The sequence below is a fragment of the Cryptomeria japonica genome, chromosome 4 (genome assembly GCF_030272615.1).
Source record: "Cryptomeria japonica chromosome 4, Sugi_1.0, whole genome shotgun sequence".
NCBI classification, from domain to species: domain Eukaryota; kingdom Viridiplantae; phylum Streptophyta; class Pinopsida; order Cupressales; family Cupressaceae; genus Cryptomeria; species Cryptomeria japonica.
This window is the reverse complement of record NC_081408.1, coordinates 458,988,915-459,016,152: the sequence shown is the minus strand read 5'-3', so window position 1 is coordinate 459,016,152 and position 27,238 is coordinate 458,988,915. Positions and strand designations below refer to the sequence as shown.

At 39.0% G+C, this 27,238-nt stretch overlaps 1 protein-coding gene across 2 annotated transcripts in view; it reads left to right on the top strand.

Moving 5' to 3' along the window:
• The window catches only part of LOC131077364 (aminopeptidase P2), a 345,185-nt gene that overhangs the window by 201,485 nt on the left and 116,462 nt on the right, over window positions 1–27,238 (top strand). For both annotated transcript variants that reach the window (XR_009113578.2, XM_058014849.2), the window contains exon 8: window positions 14,012–14,202. Coding sequence is in view for 1 of the 2 variants with exons in the window: in XM_058014849.2 (XP_057870832.2) it covers window positions 14,012–14,202 (191 nt within the window). In the remaining variant the exon portion in view is untranslated. The remainder of the gene's footprint in view (window positions 1–14,011; window positions 14,203–27,238) is intronic.

Here is a 27,238-nt window from a genome sequence, read left to right as displayed (position 1 = left end):
TTTAGGTTTGAGGGTCGATTTCAACTTGCTATGAGGTGGTGCGTTTTGCCATGTGTCATTTTCATCTTGCCCTCTGCATCTTTGCTTCCCGACCTCGAACGTGATCATGTCCTCGATTTGCACCTTAGGTTTAGATTTTTCCAAAGTCGTTGATCTGCAAACAATCGATTTCAATCCGAGTTAATCACTTTGAAAAATTAAATAAATTTAATAAATAAGTGTCGAAAAGACACTTGGCAACTTTTGTTTAACTTGGCCTTCGGATAAAAAATGCAATCTTTAATTTAACGCTTCCTTTGCAAATGGGAAACTCGGGAATTCTAGACGATTAGTGTGATTTTCTTTTTACTTTTTCATTTCGCACAAAATCTCCGAGCTAATGTCTTTTATTTGCTTAAATTATCAAACATTTTAAAATGCCCCTATGAAATTCGGTTCGGCTATTTCGAAAGAATAAAAAAAAAATCTCATTCAACTCGACATTTTCCTTTAAAATATGCTATTTTTGGCATGTTGGAAAAAATAAAATTTTTGCCGAACTATAGAAATTTTGGCTTTAAGGGGGAAATGTACGAGCTTCTATTTCAAACGCCCTCCTTTGTTTCTTACCCTGCAAACTCGAGATTTTGAGCAAAATAGTGCGATTCTTTGTCAAAAGGCTTGGCGTTTTTAGGGATTTGTACGACTTTGGTTTAGGGCGGAATTTCAATCCTTTTTGCAAAGTAAACTCGGCCCATAGGATGAAACTTGCGGTTTTTATATGAACTGTGCGAGTTTATTAGCAAGGCATCGAACCTTTGCTTTTTTTAATGCCCTCATGAAATCAAGATTTATAAATGGATTGCGCGAATTTTTTTCTCTTACAAATCTGGTCTCTTGTCCTGAAATGCGCAACTTCTTTTTTTTTTTTTTTGTTTTACTTTGCTTGCCAAACTTTGGCTGTTTAGCCTAAAATGGACGATTTTAATTTTATGCCAAGCTTTGCTTTGTGCTGGGCACGAATCTATTAAGGGACCTCGACAATATTCTCACATTGGAAGGAGACTCGGATTTTTAGGGAAAAATACACGATTTTAAGATGCCCTCCACATCTAACTTCCAAACTTGGGATTTTAGACTAGATCTTGTGACTTTGGTCAACTTGGCTCGGCGATTTTAGTGAAAATGAGCGAACTCTAGACGCGTGCTTTGGCTTTGGAATGAATCTCAAGGTTTAAGGATGAAATGCAGATGTGATTTCATATCTTGGGTTTCTATTTCACGGAGCAGACAAAGGGCGAAATTGGGGGTCCCCTGTCTCAGACAGGGTGTGTGTGGAGAACGCACAATAGTATTGTAGGAGCACTTGGGCGGCGTTAGCACAAGTAGAGATGGAAAATATGAAAAATCTATATTTTTTTGTTCTTTTCTACATTTTGGTAAATCTAATTTTTTGAGGCCTTCAAAACGGAGTTTGGTCTTGAGACTGTCGTTAATCCCTTGAAATGTTTGATGTAGTCATTCTTATTAAGTTATTGAAATTAGAGCTCTTGGAGACATTTTCGATGGTGTAAATAAGTCCAAATTTCGACCGCTGAGTTAGGAGTTATGACCCTACCAAATTGGGGTACTAAAATACACATGTTTTTTGAAAATTTCTAATTTGTTTGTTTTTTCAATGTTCATTTGTTCATTTCGAATGCCAAATGATGTGGTGATTGTTGAAATTCTACTTAAATGTATACACGTTTGATTTGGAAGATGATGAAGTAATTTTTGGAGCTACATACATCTCTTCTCAAGTTTGCTATTATGTATTGCTTGTTAAAAACTTTACAACACTACAGGTTGCATGCTAGTTATTTTTTCCAAATTCTCAATTAGGAGTGAGGACTTTGTACCAAAATTTGGGCATGCGAAGGGGACAAAACCACAAATATCATATATAAAGTAAAACAGTAATTGTTATATATTCAATACTATAATAGCTAATAATTTGATAGTGTATTAATTTGTCTCTCGCAAGACAACACAAAATGCAATAGTACAAACTATATAAGTATTCTTTAAAGGGATAGCTTTCCTAAGACGTAACCTAAAAGTATCCCTAGAGTAAGCTTAAGGACATATCTTAGTGGTATGCGAACTATGCAAGATTTATAGAGGGTATGCATGAGTAGAATGTACAAAATACCCTTGGGTTTGACCCTGCAGTGCAATGATAGTTGCAAGAGTAGTGTTGATATTGCTTCCTTGGTTTGAATCCCATTTGGATCAATCTTTGGCGAAGTAAGGACGAAGATAGAAGATGGTTGATGGAAGACAGAGGTTGTATGATAAAAAACGGTTAAATGGCGGATGGGGACAGCTCGGCGGCAACAGAAGGGGTGGTGTATGCTACCGACGGTACATGGAGATGGAGGGTGGAGGCTGCACGGTGGATGGCAAAAGAAGGAAGCCACGTAAGTAGAAGCACAAAAAGGACAAGAAGAGGTGTTAAGGCCTCAAACTTCAAGGTTGACATGGCCAGTTGTATGTAGGACGAGTGGAGGAGGTGATGATATGGAGAGCAGGATGGAGAAAGGGACAAAGAGGAAGAAGGACGAGGAGAGGAGGATGGAGAGGAGGATAGAGATGGGGGGCGGAGAAAGTAGGGGAGGAGAGACCCGTAGAAGTCAATTGGATGAGCTGTTAATGCTTTGGCCTGTTCTTGGGGATGGGGTCTCCTATAGTGGCCCCACTAGTTCATAGCTCCAGTCAAAAGCGTTCACCGATAAAAAAAAGTACAAAATATCTATATTTTTATTTTGGATGCATGCATTAGATTATCAACAATGAAGCCATGCAAATGAGATTTTCAGATATTAAGGAGAGCAAACTATTCAAGCACAACCAAATAGGGCATCTTCCTATTTCTAAAATAAAGACCAATATAGCACTACTTATGACTATCTAATAGTTTAACATGAATACAAAACTTGACAAAGTTACTCAACTCAATTTAATTAAAGGAATTTCGAATGCAAGTGAATTAGTTTTTGTAGCATGATCACTAACAATAACTTGTGCCTAGGGCACTTATTTGTAGGTTATAATGAAAAGCTTTTAGGGATTTAAGAAAAAATAATAAAATATTATGAGCGAAGTAACACCAGTCATGACATTGACAAATAATAATCACAAAACAATGACATTTCTCTTGTCCTAGTCCTGTGGTGCTATCATGTACTCCTTGGCTAACCAAATTTTAGGACTTCCTTGTATATCACAATACAATGAATCTTGGTTGTTCTAACAATGCCATGAGCTTGATTTATTAGCACAAATCTCATAAGAAACCACCAAGTTGTTTCACAATATAATTGGTACAAAATTGTGGGTCATGACTCAGAATTGCACATCTCCTTGTGTGCTTCACATTACCCTTCAAGCTCCACACATGAATCTTCAAGTTCCACATGTGACTCTTCATGCCTCACTCATGACTCTTCATGTTCTATATGTGAATCTACACACTCCACATGTGATTCCTCATGTTCCATACAAGGGTCAACATGGTGAACACATGACTCCTCACGTTCCATACATGGGTCAACATGCCCCACTTGACTCTCTCATTTTCCATAGCTAGGGCATCACTAGGAATGCCGGGGTGCAACACGTACCCAACATGCAGTACATGCCAAATACACAACAGAAACCTAATACCAATGTACTAGATGGTTAACTGAAATTTTGTGATTTTGTTGAGGGAGAGGGTACCTTCTTGTTTTAGTTTCTTAGGCTTGGGTAATGAGGAACAATTCCTCCTTTTGAGGGTTAATATATTTCTGTGAGTGGAGCATTCTAAGCGTTCTGTTTCATTAGTTATTTTCTTTATGCTTGCTGGTCAATTCTTCTTCCTTTCTATCGAGTGTTGCTCGTACGCCTGTGATAGAATTTGTGTGTAATGCGATAAGGATGGGTTTCTAAGAATTTTCTGCACTCCTCTTCTTCTTGGCTATTTGAATGATGGTTGATTTAATTTAGTGTGAGAATGTATGTGGGTAGAAAAGTGTGGGGAATGTTTGGGTGTCAAAATGGTTTGCTCTTGATAGTGGGAGAATGATTTTTCTCCTGCTCTCTTGGTCATTCCTTGGATGTATAACAGTGATAAGGAAGGAGTCTGATAGAATGCAAGTTGGTGCTGTTTATTTGATGTGAACACAGATAGTATAGTTATGCCCACTTTTCTGTTTTGAGAAACATAGTATGAGAGGAAAAATCTTGGAGGTTCTGGATTAGTTTTGGTCAAGAGAATGGAAATTATGAGAGTGAAGAGCTGTCTAGTTTCAAGTGCAGCATTTTTTTCTGTTGCAAATTTTATTCAGTTTCTTTATCTCTCTCTCTCAACCAAAATTTAGTTCTTTTGTTAACTCCTTAGCAGCATTCCTAGTAGAGAGTGAAAGTTGGCAGGCATATTTTAGTTTTTAATTAGTTTAGGGTTCCTATGGCAACCCTCTCCAGATTGGTGGGATGGCTAAGTAGGTTTTAGAACTCAAGCTGTAGATTTTAGCAATGATTGTGTAGCTCGAGTTATTTGGCTCTTGCCTATCAAAATTTGAGGGCAACCTATTCTCTTGTATAACTTTTCTTTTTAATCTTCATTAACTCAGTGTGGTGATGAAAGTGCCTCTTTGGTGTTGGCTTCTTGCCAAGTTGTTCATATGTAGGGTTCTTTACCGTTAGATATGTAAAGCTCAAATACAAGTTCTAAGAGAGTGCTGGAATCTTGAAAAGTATTTCAATCAGAATTGTCAGAATCTTTTTGCTATCTTAGTTAAAAATGTCAAAATTTTATTACCTATCTTTACTGGTATCTACTTAAAACAGATTTTCCTGTGTTTTCTGAACTGAGTTAGATTATAAAATGCTTTCTTGGCTCTGTCATCTCATGCTTACTTAGTCACTGGTCTCTGAAATTACTAGATTGTAATGTCCCCACTTTGAAATAGAATTTAATAATAATAAAATAAAAATTCAAAAGAATAAAAATAAAATTAAAATTAAAATATAAGAATATAATTAAAATATAATTAAGTTAATGAATGGTCAAAAGACATAAAATGAAAAGTTGTGACTCCCTTGAACATGAGATATAAAAGGGAGAAGAGAACCTCATTTGAGAGGGGGATACTTTGGGAATCAGAAGTCCAGATCTGATTTAAATAAGAAGTGTAGATCTGATCATGAAAGGTTGCGTCTCTTTCATAGGGGAGATATAATGAAGAGTTGCACTCTTTTAAAGGATGCTAATGGTAGAAAGAGTTTGTCTCTTGCCAAAAGGCATACGTGATGAAGATGTGTGACCTCTCCCTCACATGGAAAGATATAAAGGAAAGGAAAAGAAGAAGCATACACAGCAGAGATTATTGAATCACAGGAGAAACATAAATAACGACTTTTAGATAAAAGAGAAGCATCTTCAGTAATCAGTGAACTGAAGGGATCAGGAACAGTGAACCACCAAGACATATATATAACAGACTGCTACATTAGGCGAACTGTGAGAAATTGGAAATATAAAGGACCAGTCAGCATTTACAAGCATATTATCAGGTAATGCAGATCTCGTATGAACTTCCCTATTCATGACTTTATAGCATAATAGAATATAATTGCAGATCGAATGTCTATTAAGATTATACAATACCTTGTGGCCAATTATATTGGGTGTATAATTCTTGGTAATAAACAATACAATAAGAATTTATTTAAAATTACATAATTATGAATGGTATATGTAATTCATAATATATTTGGCATAAGGAACAGTCAATGATAGACAATTATATATATTGAGCGAACTGCCATGATAGTAATATAAGGGAGTACAATGAGGGAGAACGGAGATGAGGTCCTCCTCTAGGTACACCACCTCATGGTAGCTGACCGATGGTCCCATGAGGCCAAGGGGGTGTAGACATAGCCCACCACTCTTGGACTTAGAGGGGAAGTGTTGTGCGAATCGCACACCCATCCTCGTCTTGGACAGGGACCCCCCCGGTTTTGTGCCTTTCTGTCTTTGCGGAAGAGGGAGGGGATATGAAGGATCAAGTTGGTGAGTGATGAAGTCTGGAATTTCCTGATCCTGAAATTTGGCTAAGTCTGGAATGTCCTGCCTTGAAATTTGGCTAAGTCTGGAATGTCCTGATCTTGAAATTTGGCTAACTCTGAAAAACTGAGGAAACCTCAAAAAACCAGAATTTGCAATATAACTCCTGGAGGTTTGAAACCACTCTCAAACATCCTGAAAGTATATATGGAATATAACTTAAATGTTATATTCCATATGCTCAATTTCGGACTCAGAAGCCAAAAGTTGAAAAAGTGAAAAGACCCTCAAAGTCTGAAAACACTTCAAATGTCCATTTTCAGACCCTGGGGCGAAATGTTTAAAAAACACGATTTTGCAAAAAATGCTGTAAGCCCCGAAATCACTTAAGTTTTCCTTTTCGGACCCTGGGGAGCAAAAGGAAGAAACGCGAAGTGTTTAAAAAAGGGATGCACTTGGTCCGAAAATCGTAATAGTGCCCCCCACCTTCGAAAATCACCAAGCGATTATGTTTTCGGACCCTTTGGACCAAAGTGAAAAAACGCGAAATGTTTCCAAAGGCGTAAAAACTCCGAAAAACACTTGGAAGCTTGTTTTCGGACCCTAGCTCCCAAAATGAAACATAAAAGGAAATCGCGAAAGTCCCCCACCCAGCTCCGAAGTTTGTTATAAATTTGCCAAAACGCGTTTAGCTCCGAAGGTATTCCCAGTTCGCCAAATGCTTGAAACCTCCGAAATCACTTAAGTATTCCCAAATTCGGACCTTGGGATAAAAAAGGTTAAAGCGCGAAATTCGAAATATGCTGAAGGGTCCGAAGTTTTTTTATTTGCAGAAGTGTTTAATGATCCGAAAATTACCCTTCAGCTGGAATAAAACGCCTTATGGTCCGAAGTTTTCTTTTAAAATTCCAGAACGCCAGGAGGTCCGAAAATGATAAAGTTGCAAAATTCAAACAATCCGAAATCTCCCAAAAGGGTGCTTTAGGTCCGAAAATGCTTAAAAAGTTTGTACGAAACCCCAAGAGCTCCGAACTTCACCCAAAACATCAATTTCGGACCATAGGGCCGAAATTTAATATTTGGAAGAGTTGCAAAATCCCCAAATGGTCCAAAATTTCACTTAAAACGCCAATTTCGGACCCTGGGGGGCTAAATTGGAGAATATGATGAAATTACAAAAAGTGCCCTCCATTCTCCGAAATTCACCAGAAAAGCATGAGAGTTAGAGTTTTAAAATTTGCAGAAGCTCTTCAAACCTCCAGAATCGCACCATAAACCCATTTAAAACGTCCAAGACTCCAAAGGTAAAATCACGCAGAAGTAAAAGACCAAGGATTAGATTTCACAATCGAAGAGAAAGAGAAGCATTTTCAAGATACATCTCACAAAGAGCTTCTCAAGCCAGACATCGTAATTAAATTTAATGTTTGTTAAAATTAAATTATTTAATTTTTCAAATTGATTTAATGAAATGAAATTGGTTGATCGCAGGACGTCATCGAAGAACCAGGAGAAAGACCTTAAACGCAAATCGAGGAAGGGTCGCAATTCAAGGCCAGGCGCTGAAGACTGGAAAAAGAAAAGATACAGGAGCGCAAGAGCAACCAAACATTGGGAACCGTGCCGCTGAACAAAGATGAAGTCCACCACTAGAACCACAGACCAAAGAACCCTCTGAATGCTGCAAGTTTATGCATTCTCAAAAAAGCACACAGCTGGATTTAAGTCCAGAAATTCAGTTTTAAAGCTGAAATTGCTTTATTGTAAACTGCCTATGGGTCCCGTGCAAGATATTTTTGTGGATAACTATTCCCAACCACCAAGAAGATTGGATCGACCTGAATTAAAGCCAAATAGTGGCAGGTAGTTGAAATAGTTGCTGGTTGGATAACTGAGAATTGATTAGGCATGGGTTAAAGCTGTCAGCTTCTGGAAGACAGATCAGGGCCCTTGGATGCAGTCCATCCTGGCCTTCGGTTCAAAATTGTAAAACTATAAAAGGCAGAGGCCTTTCTTTTGTAAAGGGTTAGATGGTTATATAGTTGGAGATTTTGTCAGACAATTGGTTAGATTGTTAGATAGTGAGATGGTTAGATAGTTAGATTTTGGAGTTAGAATAGGTTAGATCTTAGCAGTAGCGTAGAGATGTTGCAGAAATTGTTGTAATAGGCAGATGAGATCAATATATAAACATTGATTTGGTGTTTATTGTCTTGTTTTCATCCTGTTTGCATGGTTTCTTTCAGCATTTTAGATAGATCTTTCTGTTTTGGGTGTGCAGGTATTTGATAGATTCGGGCTCATACCACTGAGGATATGCTGATTGTGTATCCTTTTGTGTGGTTAACCTGAGCCTTCGATTGTGCTTAGTTCAATTGCAGGTGTCCGTTTGAGCTGCACCAGAATTGGGTGCTTAGCCGTGCGTCTCCAGTCTGAAAATCTTCCAAGTCCCTTTGAAGATTGCACCGTTCCTGCAAGGTTGTGAGCCATTCTGGCCAAGCAGGAATTGGTTATGTTGAATCTGTCTACCCGCATACCCGTGTTGTTAGTTTTAGATCTCCTAACCCTTTCCTTTTTCTCTTTATTGTGTAACTCGAGAATCACAACAGACTAGCTTGTTGCAAATCGTAAGTCCCCTTGTGTTTCCAGCATAAACACATCAAGCCACTGAGAGATCCTGCAGTCAAGACTTGACGAAAGAAACCTTGAGGTTATCCCCTTTGATCAAAACGTAGAAAATAGCATTAGGGATTCCCTTATTTCAAGAGAGGGTAGGATACTCAGTGAGTTTATTCTATTTTGCGTTGGCCATATGGAGTTTGCAGCGATGCGATTTCATCCACGTCAACAGGAAGGAAGTTCAGGACATCTTATTGTATCTTTCCAAACTCTATCATTGTTGATTATTGAATTAAGGGAATTCTAACCACAAGAGAAGGATAAGAATGGAAGTGACGAAGGAGAACGGTGATAGGATACCTCACTAGGTAGACCACCGCATGGTAGTTGATTGATGGTCCCATGAGGCCAAGGGGGCTTTGGCTCTCACTCCGCTCTTGGGCCTAGGGTAGAGGGTCTCTTGGACACCTTATTGTTCCTCCTTACTCCCACTTTCTTATGGTTGAGTTTTGATAAGGAATTGGGCAAAAACTATGGTTCCTAACACTAAGTATAGAGAATTTATGCTTAATTATCTTTCTTAGAAGATTTATATTATTAATTGTATACATTTCAATGGTTTCCTAACCTATTTCAGGATCTGAATCAGCTACACACCCTATTCCATTTATTGTTTTACATGGAAATGGCAATTTAGGGCAAAAATGAGGGTTTTTACTAAAAAGCGACATTACATAGATCTAGTGTTCCACAGGTGTCGGGGACGGGGGGACGCGTCTCCGGGACGGGGGGACCAAGGGTCTAAATTTGGGGACAGCGGGGGGACGGCGGTGGGGGGGTGGCGCGGTGGTGGTGCTCATATACTTATACATATACATATAATACTTGAAAAACTAGTTTTGAAAAAATGTATAACAGTATAAGAATTAGATTTCAAATGAAACTATAGGAAATACCAAGATTACTTAGATTAGTGATATGTAACTAATTGCTAAAAGTAAATAAAATTTGACAAATGAAATTGTCAAATTGGAGATTTCTCATTTCTATCATATGAATATCGAAAAAGGAAAACGAAAATACGAATATCTGATGCCATTGCAAAGTCTATAATAATAAAGATGATTACATGATTCATCATTACAATGAGTAGCCAAATACAAATACGTGTAGCAATAGCATTACAAAAGAGACTAGAGTCAAATACAAAATGACAAAACTGAAAACTCAAACTGTAGCTAATGGAGGCCTCTAATCATCTGCGAACTCCTCCTCACTGGAACTGCTGGACTCCTAAGGATCAAGGTCCCTCAATCTCACACCAACTAGCCCTGCATCTGAAGTGGTAGGATCATCCTCATCAATCTGTGAAGGCTCCTCTGGCTCTACATCCCATCGTGCCGCTGGACTCTCCTTGTACATGAGTGTCTTGCGATCAATGAGACGCAAAGCACTGTGTACAACCACAAGCTTCTCTGCTCTCTTAGAGGTAAGTCTGTTCCTCTTAAGAGAGTGGATGAAGCTATATGTAGACCAGTTCCTCTTAGCAGCTAAAGAACTGGAAATCTGGGATAGCAGACGGATGGCTAGAGTGGTGGTCAAAGATTTCGGGCCATGACAATTCCACCATAAAAGTGGGTCCTCCTGTGCCATGTTGTCTATATCCATCTTTGCCGCATCTGAATAACCTCTAAGAGTGGCAAATCTTCCCCACTCAGTGCGCATTGTGTCGGCATCTCTGGAATCAAACATCTTCTCTATGCACCTAAAGAAACCCGCCTTCACCTCATCATCCTGAATCGGTGTCAGTCTACCCGGTCTAGCCTTGTACCACTTAGGATTCAAGGCAAAGGCAGCCATATGCAAAGGAGTGTTCAACTTGTCCCATCTACGCTGAATGATAGGCTGGATTTGCTCATTGTAGAATGCTAAAGAGGGGTCCTTCACTCGCACAACAACCCTCATCTGGTCAAGCATAGAGTCAATGCACTCATACACCTCTCCAAGGTTAGGTGCATCCCCATCCCCATATCTGATCACCTGGAATACTGGAGAAATGATAGAGACAATGTATTTCGCATCAGTCCAAAACACATCACTCTTCACTATCTCCTTCACCCTTCTCCCTTGCTCTTTCTTGGCCTCAGCCCACCTATTCCACTCATTAGTCATAACCATGAGTTGCAATGCCTCTTGCAACTCAATCATTCTCTCCAAGAGAATGAAATAGGATGCATATCTAGTCTCAACTGGTTTCAAGAACTCCTTCTTCGCAAAGGTCCTGAAGAGTGCATGTGAAGTGTGGTGGTTGCAGATAAACATCTGCACATCTCTCGCATTGGTGACCACTCCTCTAATCCAGTCTATCTTCCCCATGTCCTTGAGTGCATTGTTCATGGCATGCACACAACATGGTGTCCACCAAATGTGTCTATAGGCTTCCTCAATGAGTCTCCCTATTGCTCTACACACATGGGCTGCATCTGTCACTACTTGGACCACATTTTGTGGCCTAACCTCCTCAATAGCCTCCCTGAGGACCTGAAACTGGAAATCAGCATCTTTACGATGCCCTGTACAATCAACTGCTCTAAGGAAGTATGGGCCCTCTGCACATGTGACCATGACGTTGATGAGTGGACGATGGCTAATGTTCGTCCACCCATCCGTAACTATGCTGCACCCCGATGCCACCCAACATGCTTTCATCTTCTCCATCAAAATATTGATCTTGGAATAGCTTTTATCCAAGATTGAGGTCCTCATTTTCCTCTCCCCTGGTGGCACATAAGATGGTCCTCCCTTGGCCACCATAGCCATCATCTCCCTATAATAAGGAGACCGTGTAACATGAAATGGAATGCCATTGGCAAAGAAGAACTTGCCAATGGATTCATCTATCTCATCTCTCAGCTGCACATTAAACATATCAGTAATGGGGTTGCTCTGTGCTGTCTGCAACTTACGTTTCCTAGCCCTGGCGGCAGTAGAAGTGGAAGTGGATGGAGATCCAAACATCATTCCTCCCGTCTGCGAAGCATGAGAAGTATGAAGTGCTGCCCTAGTAGACAAAGTAGTAGGCATTGAAATATTTGTGTCATCTGGAACCCCCCAAATCCTGTTAAACTCAATTCTGTACTGTATATTTTTGGCTTCCTCCAAAAACTTACAATGTTTCACGCCTTTTCCTCTCCAAAACAGAAAGTGTGCATTCACCCTACTAATACTACCGAACCATTCTGTGTCACAAATATTGCACTTCCACTTCCTTGTTCCCTCACTTGAATGTGATGCAGTGCCTTGTACTGATATTCGTGAAGCAACCTGTTTTAGAGGAGACTTAGGATCAAAATGACCCCTAGCATATGGTGCCAACAACTTTGAAGGGCAACCTGTACTATCTGGTGCACTTGCCATAGAGCTAGATTGGGCTCCAGGATCAGCCCCATGGTGACCCCCCTCATTTTCAGGTTCATATTCTGAATCATTCTCACTATGAGAATGGATTTCCATGTCATCTTCACTCATGCCTTGGGAGCTCATTGTGAAATTGACACTGCATTTCACAAAATAAAAATAAAATCAGCCTAGTTTAACAATATAGTTTTAAATTTTTTTCCTATTCATCTCAAAATGAGATTTGATGTTGAATCTTGAGGGCAAAATGATGAATCATTTTGCCCTCAAGATTCAACATCAAATCTCATTTCGAGTCTTGAGATGAATAGGGAAAAAAAATCCAAAAATGACATAGAACAATGAAAATTAGAAAATATTCAAAAAAAAAGTAAAAAACAAAAAAAAAAAAAAAAAAGTTGAAAAACCCTACCTTGTGCTTGAAAAATCTTTCCAAAATGTAGAAGAATCTTCTTCTTCCTCTTCTTCTTGCTTCTTCTAGCTTCTATCAGACTCGCAATCAGCTTTTCTCACCCCTTCAATCAGTCTTCTTCAAGTTTTTCCTCCTCTTTAGCTTGCTGGAAAAAAAAATCAGTTTACCAAAATGAGAGTTAAATCTAAAAAAAACATGCTTTTGTGTTGTTTTGGGGGGTTGGGTGGGGCCCACGTCCAATTAGGGTTACCCCTTAATCCCCCCAAAAGGCACATGTTTTTTAAAATGTTGCTTTTTTAGTTTGTTTAGGCGTGGGGATGCGGGAGACGCCTGGGCGTCTCCCAAGGAGACGCCCAGACGTCTCCGAGGAGACGTCTCCATGTCCCGGCGGCGATTGGGTGGCGGTGGCGGGACGGCAGGGGACGTTGCGTCCCCGTCCGCGTCCCCGTCTCCGTCCGCGAGACGTCCTTGACGGGGGGAGACACCCAAAAAGGGGGGGGACGCGTCCCCATTGTTCACTGCGATAGATCTCAAAACTGTTTTAAGTTATATTTTGTATGCGAGTGCATTTCATTTCTCGAAAAGGTGAGTACTATCACCTTAAATGTGTCTGCCTTATTTCAGCAATCCATAAAATGATTTAGTTCTATTGATAGAAACTTCAAGAGATTTCTGAATGTTATTCCTTTTTCAGATTCTTTGCTTTCAATTTTTAGTTTGAGATTATTGTACAATGTATTCAGCATTAAATAGTCTTATGATCCTAATATGATATTAAGGATAAGCACTTGTGGCATGCTTAACCCTAACATGAATATTATTTAACACTACCCCCTCTTAATAGTTAAGCCTATAAATAGGGAAGAGAACTCTCTCCCATATCATCATATCATCTATTATTCAATTCATATGTTATTATCTGATTATTGGAGGCCACCCTCTCAAAGTGGTCTGCTATATTTCTGTTTTTTGCAATTATTCCCAAGAAATATCATAACAAGTGGTATCAGAGCTACGATTTTGGCTAACATTTGTGTTTCTATCATAACTTCCAAACCATTGCGAATTGTGTCTGATTTTTTCTGGGTTTTGATGTATGTATTGGAGAAGCTCTCAGAAAAATATTCAGACTTTGAAGATAAGTTTTACTGAAGTTGTTGATATTTTATTTTTTTCATAAAATTGCTCTATAGGCTGCAATTTTTGAAATATTCTTAAAACATTTACATTTTTGGAAAACTTATAAAAAATTAGATAGGGTTAGTTCTTTGTAATTAACCGTTAGACATAAAATAAGTGCTTTAATTTAGTGGTTGAAGTTTAGTCAGCATTTTCATTAAATTTGCTGTATAGGCTGCAATTTTTGGATTTAAATTTTTTTTTCAGAGTGTGATGCCATTGAATTGTATTTGGGAATTTCGATTCTCCAATTTTTTTTTTTTAGCTATTAAAGGAACAATTTTTTTTAACAAAATGTTCTCCATTTTTAGGCTCTGGTGCGAATGGTGCAATTATTCATTATCGGGCTGAACCAGATACTTGCAATGTTGTGGATGATAAGAAGCTGTACTTGCTAGATAGTGGTGGGCAATATGTTGATGGTACAACAGATGTTACCAGGACTGTACATTTTGGAGAACCTTCGTTGCGAGAAAAGGAATGCTACACAAGAGTCTTGCAGGTGCTCAGATTGAACATTTCTTAAAGCAAGAACTTCAGAAAAGATAAATAATTATCAACTTAGGAAAATAGTAGATTTAGCTATATGGAGGATTCTGCCAAATAGTGAACACTGTATTCAATTGCCTGATTTAGTTATGTCTAAAATACATCACCCTTTAACTGCAATAATGTAATTGACCATTAGAAATCTGGGGACCACTATATTGGCTATGATAGAAATTTAGAATAGAAAGTATAATGATTGAAGTGTGGTACAATTCGTATTTAGATTGCAAAATTGCAATTAAATAAAACCTTTTTGTGCTATTTTCCTTTTAAATTTTCCTTCATAGTGATTCATGATCCTATAGTGTTATCCGTACTGGGATTAAAGAAATAAAAGTTGTGTGGATTGGCATTGAGGATGAACAGTAAATAGGTTTTGCTTGATGTTAGGATTTTTAGGTTGCCCAGACCAGTTCTTAATATTCAACTTTTGTCTCAAATTAAAATGAAATCTTAGTGGACCTACAGAAACCTTTCTGAGATAAGATTGAATTGGTGGTCCTGGTGTATTCTTTTCAATGATATAGATAACTTAGTAACCGTTAAGTACTCCTTGCAAGCTAAGAATGAATTGCTGGCCATGGAGTAGCTTTTCTAGAATGCAGATAGCATGGTACACCCATAACAACTTTTCAAAAAAAGAACAAACTGATGGTTCTGAATTAGGCTTTCAAATAATATGGATGCTAGATACAAAACTTGCAAAAAACTCATGTGACTTGTGAGTAGTGGAAATGATTTGCAAGTTACTTGCAGTAAATACTAAAACTTGATGGCAAATTACTGCTGAGTTTTGTCCAAAAACTGGCCAAGAGCTCAGGAATAACTCACAATTTTCATTTAAAAAACTCTGCTGTATTTTGATAGGTTTGTTCAGCCTGAAACTTTTTATCATTTTACATTACTTGAGTCTCTTTTTTTAAGCAGTGGTGTTTGAGTGAAAAGGAGGCTGGCAAGCCATCCTTGAGGGATTCATCTAACTCATAGCATAATCCTATGACGGAGGCTTTTGTTGAGGATCATGCAGCTATACCATTCAGTTCGAGGACACCTACAGTGGCAGCAGTGTTTTTTGAGCATTTGTTGTAGAAGAAATTTATATATTATTGTTGACGTGTCTGAAATCGCATAGCTACGGTTCCATCCGGCCAACGCAGAATAGAATGTACTCGCTGAGTATTTTGTCCTCTCTCGAGATAAGGAAATCCCTAATGCTGTTTTTGTGATCAAAGGGGACGACCTCAAGGTTTTGATTGTCAGGTCTTGACTGCGGGATTACTCAGTGGTCGATGTGATTTGCTGGGAGCACAAGGGGACTTACGATTTGCAACAAGCTGGTCTGCTGCGATTCTCGAATTACGTAATAAAGAGCAAAAGGAAAGGGTTTAGGAGACCTAAAACTAACAAGATTGGTATGCGGGAAGACGGATTGAACATAACCAATCTTTGCTTGGCAAGAATAGCTCACAACCTTGCAGGGACGGTGCAATCTTCAAAGGGACTTGGAAGATTTTCAGATTGAAGATGCACGGCTAAGCACCCAATTTTGGCGCAGCTTAGACGAACACCTGCAATTGAACTAAGCACAATCAAAGGCTCAGGTTAACCATACAAAAGGATACACAATCAATATATCCTCAATGGTATGAGCCTGAATCTATCAAATACTTGCACGCCTAAAACAAAAAGATCTATCTAAAATGCTGAGAGAAAGCATGCAAACAGGATGAAAACAAGACAATAAACAGCAAATCAATGTTTATATATTGATTTCAGCTGCCTATTACAACATTTTCTGCAGCATCTCTATGCTACTGCTTAAAATCTAACCTATTCTAACTCTAAAAGCTAACTCTCTCACCAGAGTCTAACTATCTAACAATCTAACTGTCTTACCCTTTACAAAAGAAAGGCTTCTGCCTTTTACAGATTTTACAATACAAACCAAAGGCTAGGATTAACTGTATCCAAGAGTCCTGATCTCTCTTCTAGAAACCAGCAGCCCTAACCCATGCCCATTAAATTCTCACCCATCCACTCAACCACAATTCCAACTACCTGCCACTATTTGGCTTTAATTTGGTCAATCCGGTAGTTGGACATAACTGTCCACAAAAAATATCTTGCACGAGACCCACAAGCAGTTTTAAAACAGTTTCAGTTTAGAGAAACTGAGCTTCTGGAATTAAATCCAGCTGTGCTCTTTTCCTGAGAATGCATAAACTTGCAGCATTCAGAGTGTTCTTCGCTCTTTGGTCTAGGTGGCGGACTTCATCTTTTCTTAGCGGCACAGTTCCCAATGCCCGGTTCAGATCTCGCGCTCTCGTAGCACGTTCCTACATCCTTTTCTTTTCCAGCGTTCAGTGTTTGGCTCCTTGATGTTTCAGGCCTTCTTCGATTTGCATTTTCAGGCCTTCATTTGGTTCTCTGCGATGGCGCCCTGCGACCTGCGAACAACAATTTCACTTTAATAAATTAATTTGAAAAATTAAAATTAATTTAATTAATCAAACATTAAATTTCTAAACATCTAGCTTCGTCTTGGTGAAGCTCTTGAAATGCCGTTTTCTCTTCGAAAATGAAATCTGATCCTTGGTCTTGATGGTGTTTGGGCGATCTGAATCGACTAAAGCTTCTTGGCTGACTGGTGAAAAGTGATTTTGCTGTATTGTTCAATTTTAGCCTACAAGTTGGTTTTGAAAATATCTTCTGCATTGGCATTTTCGGGCTAAAAGCCACTTTGCAAACTTGGTTTCAACGATTTTACCATTTGCCTCTATTTGCCGAACTTCGGCTCAAAACGCGTTTTTGCAAACTTGGTAACTTAACGCCTTTCTATTTTTAAAAGTTTTCCTTTATTTGCTGAAAATCGGCAAATATGGGGGTTTTGGATGGTTTTCAGACTTTTAACTTTTGTGTTTAACCCTTAGGCGTCGAACTTGGGCGATTTGCTCCCTTAGCAAACGTCAAACTCCTGTGTGATTTTAGTCTACACCGCGAAGATCGGGTTTATGATCTTTTGAAAACCCCTTTACTTCGCGATTTTGCACCTTGGCCAAAGTTTGGCGCATTAGTGGTTTTTCAAACTTTAAAATTTCGCCATCTTCATGCATCCAGAACTTCGGCGATTTTCAGACCTTATTAAAAATTTTCATTCCTTGCAATTACCTTCCACAGTGCGATTTTCGGGGTTTTGAAGGAGTTTGCAAACTCAAAAAAAAGACTTTCAAGTTACCCCAATAATGCAAATTTCAGGGTTTCCATGCACTTTTCAAACTTTAAACTTTTCGCATTATTCCCCTATTGTGCGAATTTCGAGGTTTTGAAGGAGTTTGCAAACTTCAGCACTTTGAAGAGGTTTTGAAAAGTATTCACCTTTTTTGCACTTTACCCTCCAAATGCGAATTTCGGCATTTGGAGTCCTTTTTTTTAAACTTTGCGAAAATCGCGATTTTTCTTTATAGTTGAAACTTCAGCATTTGGAGGAGGTTTGCAAATTTCGGAGTTTTAACCTCTTAATACTTACCAAAAATTGCAGTTTGGGGAGTCTTTTCAAACTTCGACGATTTCCTTTGGTTTGCAAACTTAAAAAATTTTGCCCCTTTTGCGAACTTTAAACATTTAATACTCACGCCCTTTCCATATATCGCAAACTTCGGGATCTGAAGGCATTTTGAAAACTTTATAAAAATCGCGATTTTGGAGCCCTTTGAAAACTTCGGCGCTTTTGGGCAAGTTTGAAAACTTCGGTGTTTGTGAGCCATTTGCAAACTTCATATCGCGATTTTGCCTATAATGCGAACTTCAGCATGCTACCCTATTTTGCAAGCTTCGAGCTTTGGTTTACTTTGTGAGTTGTAGGAATTTTCGGCCTAAATGCTGATTTCGTGAATTTTCTTATCTTCGGCAATAAAATCTATTCTGCACGATATTCTACTTTGATGAAATTTGGGAATTACTCTTGGTTCAACCTGAAACTCGGGATTCTAGACGAACACCATGGGAGGAGCTTCTCTCTTTCAGAGACCAGCAGACTACTACCACGGGGGTCCCTATTCGAGAAAAAATGGGGTGAGGTGTGCAAAACGCACAACAAATGGCGACTCGGCTGGGAAATGTTCTTGAACATTTAAAGGATGACTATCCAGATCGAACCCAGAATCTCTAGTATATACCCCACAAAACAAGCCAAATGACAGAAGACGGATTCAAAGTAAAAATGAGGTCGCAAACTGAATCAAGTCACCCACCTTGAGGATCCTCTATTTTGCTCTTTGATATGGCCAAGTTTTGGATTTTTGAGGCATGGTTGAGGAGGCTTTGATTCATATTTGCCTTTGAGAAGAGGTTTGAGGCGATGAAGTAGAAGAATCAAGCCTCAATCTTGAATTTTGCTCTTGACCCTTCCAAGGGGTCCAGAGCGAAATTCCCTATAGGTCTTGTCCTTGCCCTAGGTCCAGAGCGAAATCCTTAGTTTGACCCCCTATCTTGCCTAAAATGATGAAAATGGTAGATGGATTTGATTATTGTGAGGAGAAGTGAGTTTGATTAAGCTTGAAGGCAAAGAGAAGCAATGGAGTGTGAAATCAACCTTAGTCAAGAAGTTTGCTCCTGACCCTTCCAAAGGGTCTAGAGCAAAATTCTAAGAACACACCCATTTCTTCCTTGTTTGGGCCAAGATCTTACTTCCTTGGGAGTATTTGGAAATAAATCAACATGTTTTGCCTTAGGAAGTGAATGAGGGCAAAGGGAATGAAGAATCAAGCCTCAATCTTGAATTTCGCTCCTGACTCTTCCAAAGGGTCCAGAGCGAAATTCCTAAAATCTACCTTTTCCTCTCAACTTTATGTCTAGTCAAGTGTGGATCAAGATTGAAGATGTCCTTAGGCATGGCTTTGAGTTTCTTATGATCACCAAACGTGAAGGAATTGAGCTAAAACTAGAATTTCGCTCCTGACCCTTCCAAAGGGTCTAGAGCGAAATTCTTGAAGGACACCTATTTTCCCTTGGAGATGGTCAAATCCTTGGTTTTTATGGCATAGATAGGTATGGAGTGACGTGTCCTTGCCTTTTGAGGTGGTTTGAAGTTGAAAAAATGACCTCAAGAACATGGATTTCGCTCCTGACCCTTCCAAAGGGTCCAGAGCGAAATTCCCAAAATTCCTCTTTTCCTACCATTTTTGTGTCAAGCTAAGTGTGGATCAAGTTAGATTGAGCTTGGAAGGACCCCTAGGCATGCCTTTAAATTGATTGTAGCCACCAATGATCAAGATTTTGAGCTTAAACTAGGATTTTGCTCCCGACCCTTCCAAAGGGTCCAGAGCAAAATTCTAAATAGGTCCTATCCCTGGCGATGATTTTTTATTGAAATTCTCCTTTCTAGCCATTTTGAGGGTCAAGCAAGTGTTGCATGCATGGGAGAGGGATCCAAAGATGAGAGTCCAAGTATAGAAAGTGAAAAGGATAGACCTTGGTGAAGGAAAACAAGCAAGTCAAGAATTTCGCTCCTGACCCTTCCAAAGGGTCCAGAGCGAAATTCTCAATTTTACTTCATTTTCTCATGATGAAGGTCAAGTGGTGGATTCCTAGGCTTTGGTGGAGAGAAGGCTAGCATATGCTTGTCTTGGAGGCATTTTGGAGTGAAGAAATGATAGAATTTGAGCGTAAATTCAGGAATTTGGCTCTTGACCCTTCCAAAGGGTCCAAAGCGAAATCCTTAAAAACTCCATTTTGCTCCAAGTTTGCATCAAGCTTGGTATTGGTTGAGATTGAGGGCATCCTTAGACATGCATCTGAGCGAGTATGGTCATAAAGTGAAAAGAATTTGAGCCAAGAATGCAAATTTCGCTCCTGACCCTTCCAAAGGGTCCAGAGCAAAATTCCTAAGTGGTCTAATATTTTGCCTAGGTCCTTGAGCAAAACCTATTCCCTGGCAATTTTGGAGGTTAATGACTTGATCTTGGTGAGTTAATGTTGAGAATGAGGTCTGATTGAGCAACTTTGTCAAAATTCCCTCCTCACCCTTCCAAAGGATCCTGAGCGAAATTCTTATAGGGCTTGTCCCTGGGAAGGATTCTAAGGCAAATTCTATGTCGATGCCTTCTTGTTAATAATTTAAGGTAAGAAATGCTATGAACAGGATAAATATATCATGTGTACTTGATCGTCTTTTGGTTTGTTTTGCAGATGGGAGGAGACCAGGACAGGACAAGGACGACCTATTCCAGCCCATCATCATGAAGGACGTCCCAGATGCATAAAGAAGGACTCAAGGTATTTTGAAGCGTTGGAAGACTTCAAGTGTTCGAGGAGTTGCAAGCTAGCTTCAAGACCTCATTCTACATAATGAAGAAACCACATGATGACAGAGAAGAATGACACTTCAAGGCGAGGTATGCTACTGGAGAAAGAAGACTTGACAGTAAGGAAGCCTCATCAAGCATATGGGAGTCAAGGAGGTACATCATTTATCGCGTCAAAAGATAGAAAAGAGATCAACCAAGATACATACGTCAGACAAGGTGGCATCCCAGTCACTTTTCCTCCAGTCGGATTGGTCCACCTCAACATGTCTAGATTCAATGTTCTTGACTCATTGGGGACGGCACAAACTTCGATGTACCTACCCCTGCTTCCTATTGGTCCTCACTCCTAGAATGTAATTTTCTCATTGTCTAAGGAAGTTTGTTATAACAAACCCTAATTAGGGTTTCTATCCTTTAATCCTAGCCATTGATTCTAAGTCAATCAGAGCCACCAATTTGTAAAGGGCTCTCTATATAAAGCCCTGGCTCTTCATTTGTAAAGGTTAATAGTTAATAGTCAGAGAATAGGAAATAGTTAGAGAGAATAGTCAATAATTAGTAGCATTTTAGAGTAGAGTAGAAAGAGAAGGCAAAGATTGTTGCCAAGATATTGTTGCAAAAGACTTGTAAACTTCATTGAAGAAATGGTGAATTCTATGTGTTAATTCAACAATTTGCATGGTCTCTATATTTCTCAAATTTGATTTCATGTTATTAGATGAGTGGAAGAAATTTGTATGATCATCGATGAAATTTGTATATCCATACTACTAGCGGTTTGTTGATTGCAAACTTGCCTTGTGTAGTCAACTGGAATCATTCAGCTTAAGCTTAACTTCAATTATCGCTTCTTCATTGATATGCATCAACCTGACGGTGTCTATGCTTGTAGCGGTGATCTGAACATCATAAAGCCATCCTTAGTAGATCACACTAACCTTGTGGAGATGATCCTAGCATATCAAAGCAAGACTTAGTTAGAGTTTCATCAAAGGTCATCCATTGCTCCTACATTCTTAGTGTTAGAAATAGATCCCGTTGCAACCCTTATCCTTTTTTCCTTTTTTAAAAATCAAGGGCCAGTGAAATTCCACGTTCCAGTAATATCCAAAGCAAATCAGACGCTTAGGTCATCGAATGTAAGTCCCCTTGTGATTCCAGCAAAATCACATCATACCGCGAGAAGCTTATCCACACGTAGAGACCCTACATACAAGAACCTTGGAGTTACTCCGATTGATCCTTCGGCGAGATCTTCAACAGTCGGGAAACTTTGTTAAAGAGAGGATAAGATACTTTGGTATTTTATTTTGTGTTCGCATGTGCATAAAAAACACATCAACACTCACCAAAAGCAAAAACTCGCAAAGGCCTGAAAAAAGAACTTGGCAAAAATTTGGCGAAACTCAACAAAAAATTGGTAACTTAAAAATTTGCTAAATTTAATCAGAAATGCATTTTTTTGAAAAATTCAATGAGGAGATGCATCCAATGAGTCAATAAATGAGTACACAAAATAAAGAAGCTGAGTCTAGATATATTTAGTTGATTTAAACGCAAATTGGATACAAAATGGCATACTCATTTGGAATGCTAATGGATTGTAGCTTGATAGTCTGAAGCAAAATTAAAATAGCAAATTGTTTTTGTAAAACTAAATGTAAATACAACATCAAAATAGTTTACATCTTACTCTTCCCAGCTCTAGTAAAAACTAGGGGAGAGGTAGAATTGGGGGGTCTAGTCCTAGGAGTCCACTATGGCTATGGCTCGACCTCCATCCTGGTTGTAGCTACTGCTGGCACTGGCAATGACACATCCTCCTCATTGTCATCCAGTGTGAATCCAAATCCACCCCCCTCCTCCATAGGTTGCCTCTCCAAATCATAGATGTCATCCTCAACAAACAATGGAGCCTTCTCTTGCGATGTGCAATCACTGTAAGGATCTATATCATCCAAATCAATTGGATGAGTTGGTGTTTCCTCTACCTCCCTTGTGCATAACCGAAGATTATATTGCACAAAGACAAGGTCATTGAGGCGTTTCTGAGCTAACTTGTTCCTCTTCTTCGTGTGGATGGCCTTGTAATGTCCCTGTTTTTGTGAGCATCAGAGTTTGAGGGATTAGCTTATTATTTGTACTCTCATAGGCTAACATTCGAGATAGAGAGTCTCAGTGGCAGTTCCACTTCTTCAGTTCAATCTTGGTTTCAGTTCCAGGGCCTTTGCAGTCAGTATATGGGCTTAGTTGAGGAACTTACTGTTAATAGTAAGTCAATCTAGCAGTTGTGGTATTTTTAGTTAGGGCACCTGGACACATGGGGGTTATTCAGTGTTGACCCCAGCTTCTGACGACACATCAAAAGACTGAATATTGAGGGAGATATTAATATTTTAGTGGTTAAGTTATTTAATTAACTTATATGGATTTTATAAAGTCATAAAATGACTTTATTAAAATTATAAACCACTTAAATATTATAAAGTGACTTTATAGAAAATTAAAAGCTCACTTTAAATATTAAAAGTGATTTCAAATCACTGAAATGAAAAGGTACGTTCAAGATGAATTTGAACTATTGAAAAGTGATTTAAATACATTTAATTTATTTAAATTTGCATTTGGGCGTACTTTTTGAGATTGGGCCATTTGGGGGTTATAAGGGAATTGAAGGCAATTCAAACTCATATTATTGGTTATTTGAGGTTGCTTCTATTTTGCTCTGTGGAATTCCTTGACAAGGGTTTAAGATGTTTGGCCATTGGAGAACGGAAATTCTTCGTGGATTTGTGATTGTGAAAGATCCCTGATGGATCTTTTAAGCTGACAGACTGTAATTTTTAATTATTTGTTTTAAAATAAATTCTTCTTGTTTATTAAATGATCTTTCAGAAAGAGACAGAAGTTGCAGAAAGGTTGTGTCTTTTGTTTTTGTTTGTATTTTTCCAGATATAGGTAAACAATGAATAACAACAGCAGCAAATATGAAATAGGCTGGAAAATAATGTGCAATAATATAATATTCAGCCAATCCGGAATAGCTACAAATCGTACCAGGCAAAATACATAATGATATGCCAGCAAAGTATCTACCAACCAAAACAATGTTGCCGGCTGCAAGAAAGACCATCCACGCACAATGAAAAGAGATGGCTGATGAATACCAATCAGCAACCCACGTACCAGCTGGAAGGAGGCCGTACGGCTGCTGCAGTCACGTCTAGGCAGCCAAGGAACTCCCACGTGCCAAGCAATATACCCAACGTCCAAAGCCAAAGCTCTTCCAATGCTAACTTGCACTCCAATCAAAGTCTGAAACCAAATGAAGCTGCTGAAACCTTCTATTGGGGTTTGCGTCCCAATATCCAAGCCCTAGGTTTTGCGTCCCAGTTCTCTAGAAATCGCTCCTCAGAGCAAATTCACAAATGCCAAGTTTGAAGATGTAAAAAGATAATAAAATAATGAGCCAACATCTCCTTTTATCTCCCTCTCAAAGCTACTCGAACCCTAAAGGGAGAATATGCTTTTACCTTTATTAAATAATGGCATATTCTTAATTAAAAAGCCTTTATGTATAGGAAAAACACCCCTTTTGTCAAATAACAAAACTCAAGGTGCCAGAAGGTCTCCGAATGATGAAAGTTATAATAATTCAAGACCTTTCCAATGAGCTATAACACATATGCCTGCCTGACTAGAAGAAGCCAAAATCCCCTTATTACTCCAATTAGCTATATAAATAGCTTTATTTAATTAATAAGACACTAACTTAGGAAATATTAAAAATATATCTCAAATAGCCATATAATGCTCATTTGACTCCACAAGTCTGAAACGGAGCCTGCCACCTGCTTGTGATTGTTGTCGGAAATCATGGATCCTTGAGCAATCCTGTCTCTAAAATCTAGGGATGCTCCTAGAAGCTAGGAAACATACCCAAATCTCCTAAAACTGAACCCAAGGAATAGTCTCATGGTAACCCAACCCTGGGTACTGCCAAATCCTCCTAAATAGTAGGAATAGCCTCCACAAAAGAAGGAAATGCCTCCTAAAATTAAGGAACTGCTCCAAACTGGTCCACTACTGCCAGAATACCAAATCCCAAACACTGAATATCCTCTTTGAGTCTCTATCCACCACTGTTAGCCTACAAGACCCCAAAATAAGCTGACTCACATGTCTCTGCTAGACGGAGCTAAAGAGGGGACATGACAGTCCTCCCCTCTCGGAGATGCTGGCCCACAAGCAACTGCAAAGTTGGATGCTGCAAAATAGACTCACCCTCCCCAGTGGCATCCTCTATGGGAAGACCTCTTCAGCGTACCAAATACTCCCGAGTCACCCGATTTCTCAGCCGTCATCCCGTCACCGCAAGAATCTACTCAGGAACCAGAGTCAATTTACCTTCCTTATCCATGGGAGGCAAATCGGGTGATGCTGTAATATGTTGTCCCAGGGCCTTCTTCAGGCATGACACGTGAAACACATTATGAATTTTATTGCCAGGTGGTAACTCAACCTCATAAGCAACCTCTCCAACTTGCCTGAATACTTTATATGGTCTGTAAAAACGAGGTTTGAGCTTCTCAGCTCCCCATAAGCTATTGTTATAACTTAGACCAGCATCATGAATGAGGTTGTAAATGTTATTATACCAATGCCAACCAAGGATATCGATCCCGATCTCTATGTCCATCAAGTAGTCATATCTCTTCACACTCCCATGCAAGTCAAGAGCTGATGTAGACCATGATAAATCTGCAAGTGCATGGGAAATCGCAGTAGGACAGCCACTAACTACCGGAGAGTCAAGGAAGATTGAATCACCAACCAACAAACACATAGCTGCCATATCACATGAAATTTGTGACACATCCAAAGAAGAATTGTAGATGCCCTTATCACCAAACAAAATTGTTTCTTGGGTGGCTGTTCCACTACGAATGATATCCGTAAAGTCACTGTGCTCATCCATGATTGCATATCCTTCAAATTTGTGATCATCATGAAAATCCAATGATGCAATATGTGACTCGTCTAAAATTGGTTTGCAATCAACATACTTTGCTTATGCTCAATCTCTAAGTCTTCTTTTCTTGGAAGAAAGTGTGATCGAAGATATGCAACTCTTTGTTTTCTTGCCTGATTTAAACGTTTGTGGCGCTCCTTGATTTGTTGTAAGTGCTGCCTTGTTTGGACAAAAAACAACTTAACCTGCCGTGCTCTTTCTAGACCCCCTTCATTCAACCTTCTAGACTGTTCTATTTGAGCTGCTCCAAAGCGCATAAAATCAGTCCCATGGTGAGATGCATCATCAAGCTTATCGCACAACATGATTGCACCTTGTGTAACACCCATTGTAGAATCTCTAGCACTCATCTCTTCATGCTTAGAATTTGCATTAACTTGAAAAAGAAAAGGTATTTTACTGCTGTTATAAAAATCAGAATGACTGTCATGCATTTATGTCATGTCATCAACTCTTACAAGTACCTCTTTATTGAAAATAACACAAGCATTTTGAGTGCTATCACTTATAGAATATCCTTCATTTGTTATTCCCTGTATCATGGTGGCAAACTCTCGAGAATGAGAATGTACACAACTGTTGTCTCTCATCAAAATTTTGGGCTCCTTTATACTTCTTTCGAATCATCAAACATCACCAACTCTTGACTTGTCCCATGTCTATCTTCCCAAAATTGAATGCCAACATTAGATGACTCGATAACATTGTCTTCTACATGAGTATGGGCTGCTAGCTCACTATTATTACCTTTCGTTGTGTTTCCTTTGAAGTCTTCAACACTGAATTGTACCTGCACACTCTTGGCTGCCACATCTTCAACAATAACGATTAGCTTCCTTGGCTCTTTGTTCACTGCTGATATGCCTATTGTTGGTGTGTTATTGATTTTTCTTGTCTCAATTGAAGTACTGCTGTCAACATCAACTACAAACTCAGCATAAGATAAGTCTTGCTCTTCATTATGTATGGAGTAGTGTACGTCACAAACTTCTTCAGATTGATTTAATACTGTTGTTTTGATATAAACAAATCCAGTCCTCTTGGAAGAGACATCATCAAAATAACCATGCTTAACCAATGTATCATGTATACCAACATTTGCAAATTCAATTTCACTACTTGCTCCATGAATAGGAGCTGCAAATTCATGTAATTGAAAGAGGATGATGCTGCTGTCCTTAATCATAGACTTAGGAATGATTGTAGCCTTTCTTCCATTACCCTGGAAAACTTCAATGCAAGAGTACACTTGCATACACTTGGCAGCCCAATCAAGTAACATATCAAGACTTGAGACTAGGACATCCTTACACTCAAGCAAAGTGTCAACATCATAAAGGTGAGACATCAACATACAAACTGATTTGTGTTCTTCTCTAACTGCTATTATAAAATCAGATTGTGGGCAAATAGAAGTTCCCACCACAATCTCATGCTTATTTATCCTTTCATAAATGTCAACCATGCTATAGTTGTCTTCACTATCCTTCTTGGATTTGTGCCCATATGAAATCAAAATATTTATGTCCCAATTTAGGAAATCAGAATTATGTTCAAACCTTCCCAAGGTGTCTTCATTGCCATTCCTTGTATTGTTTTTGAGGGTAGGGTCTCCTTTCATGAATGTTGACCTATGAAGTGTACCCTGCTGC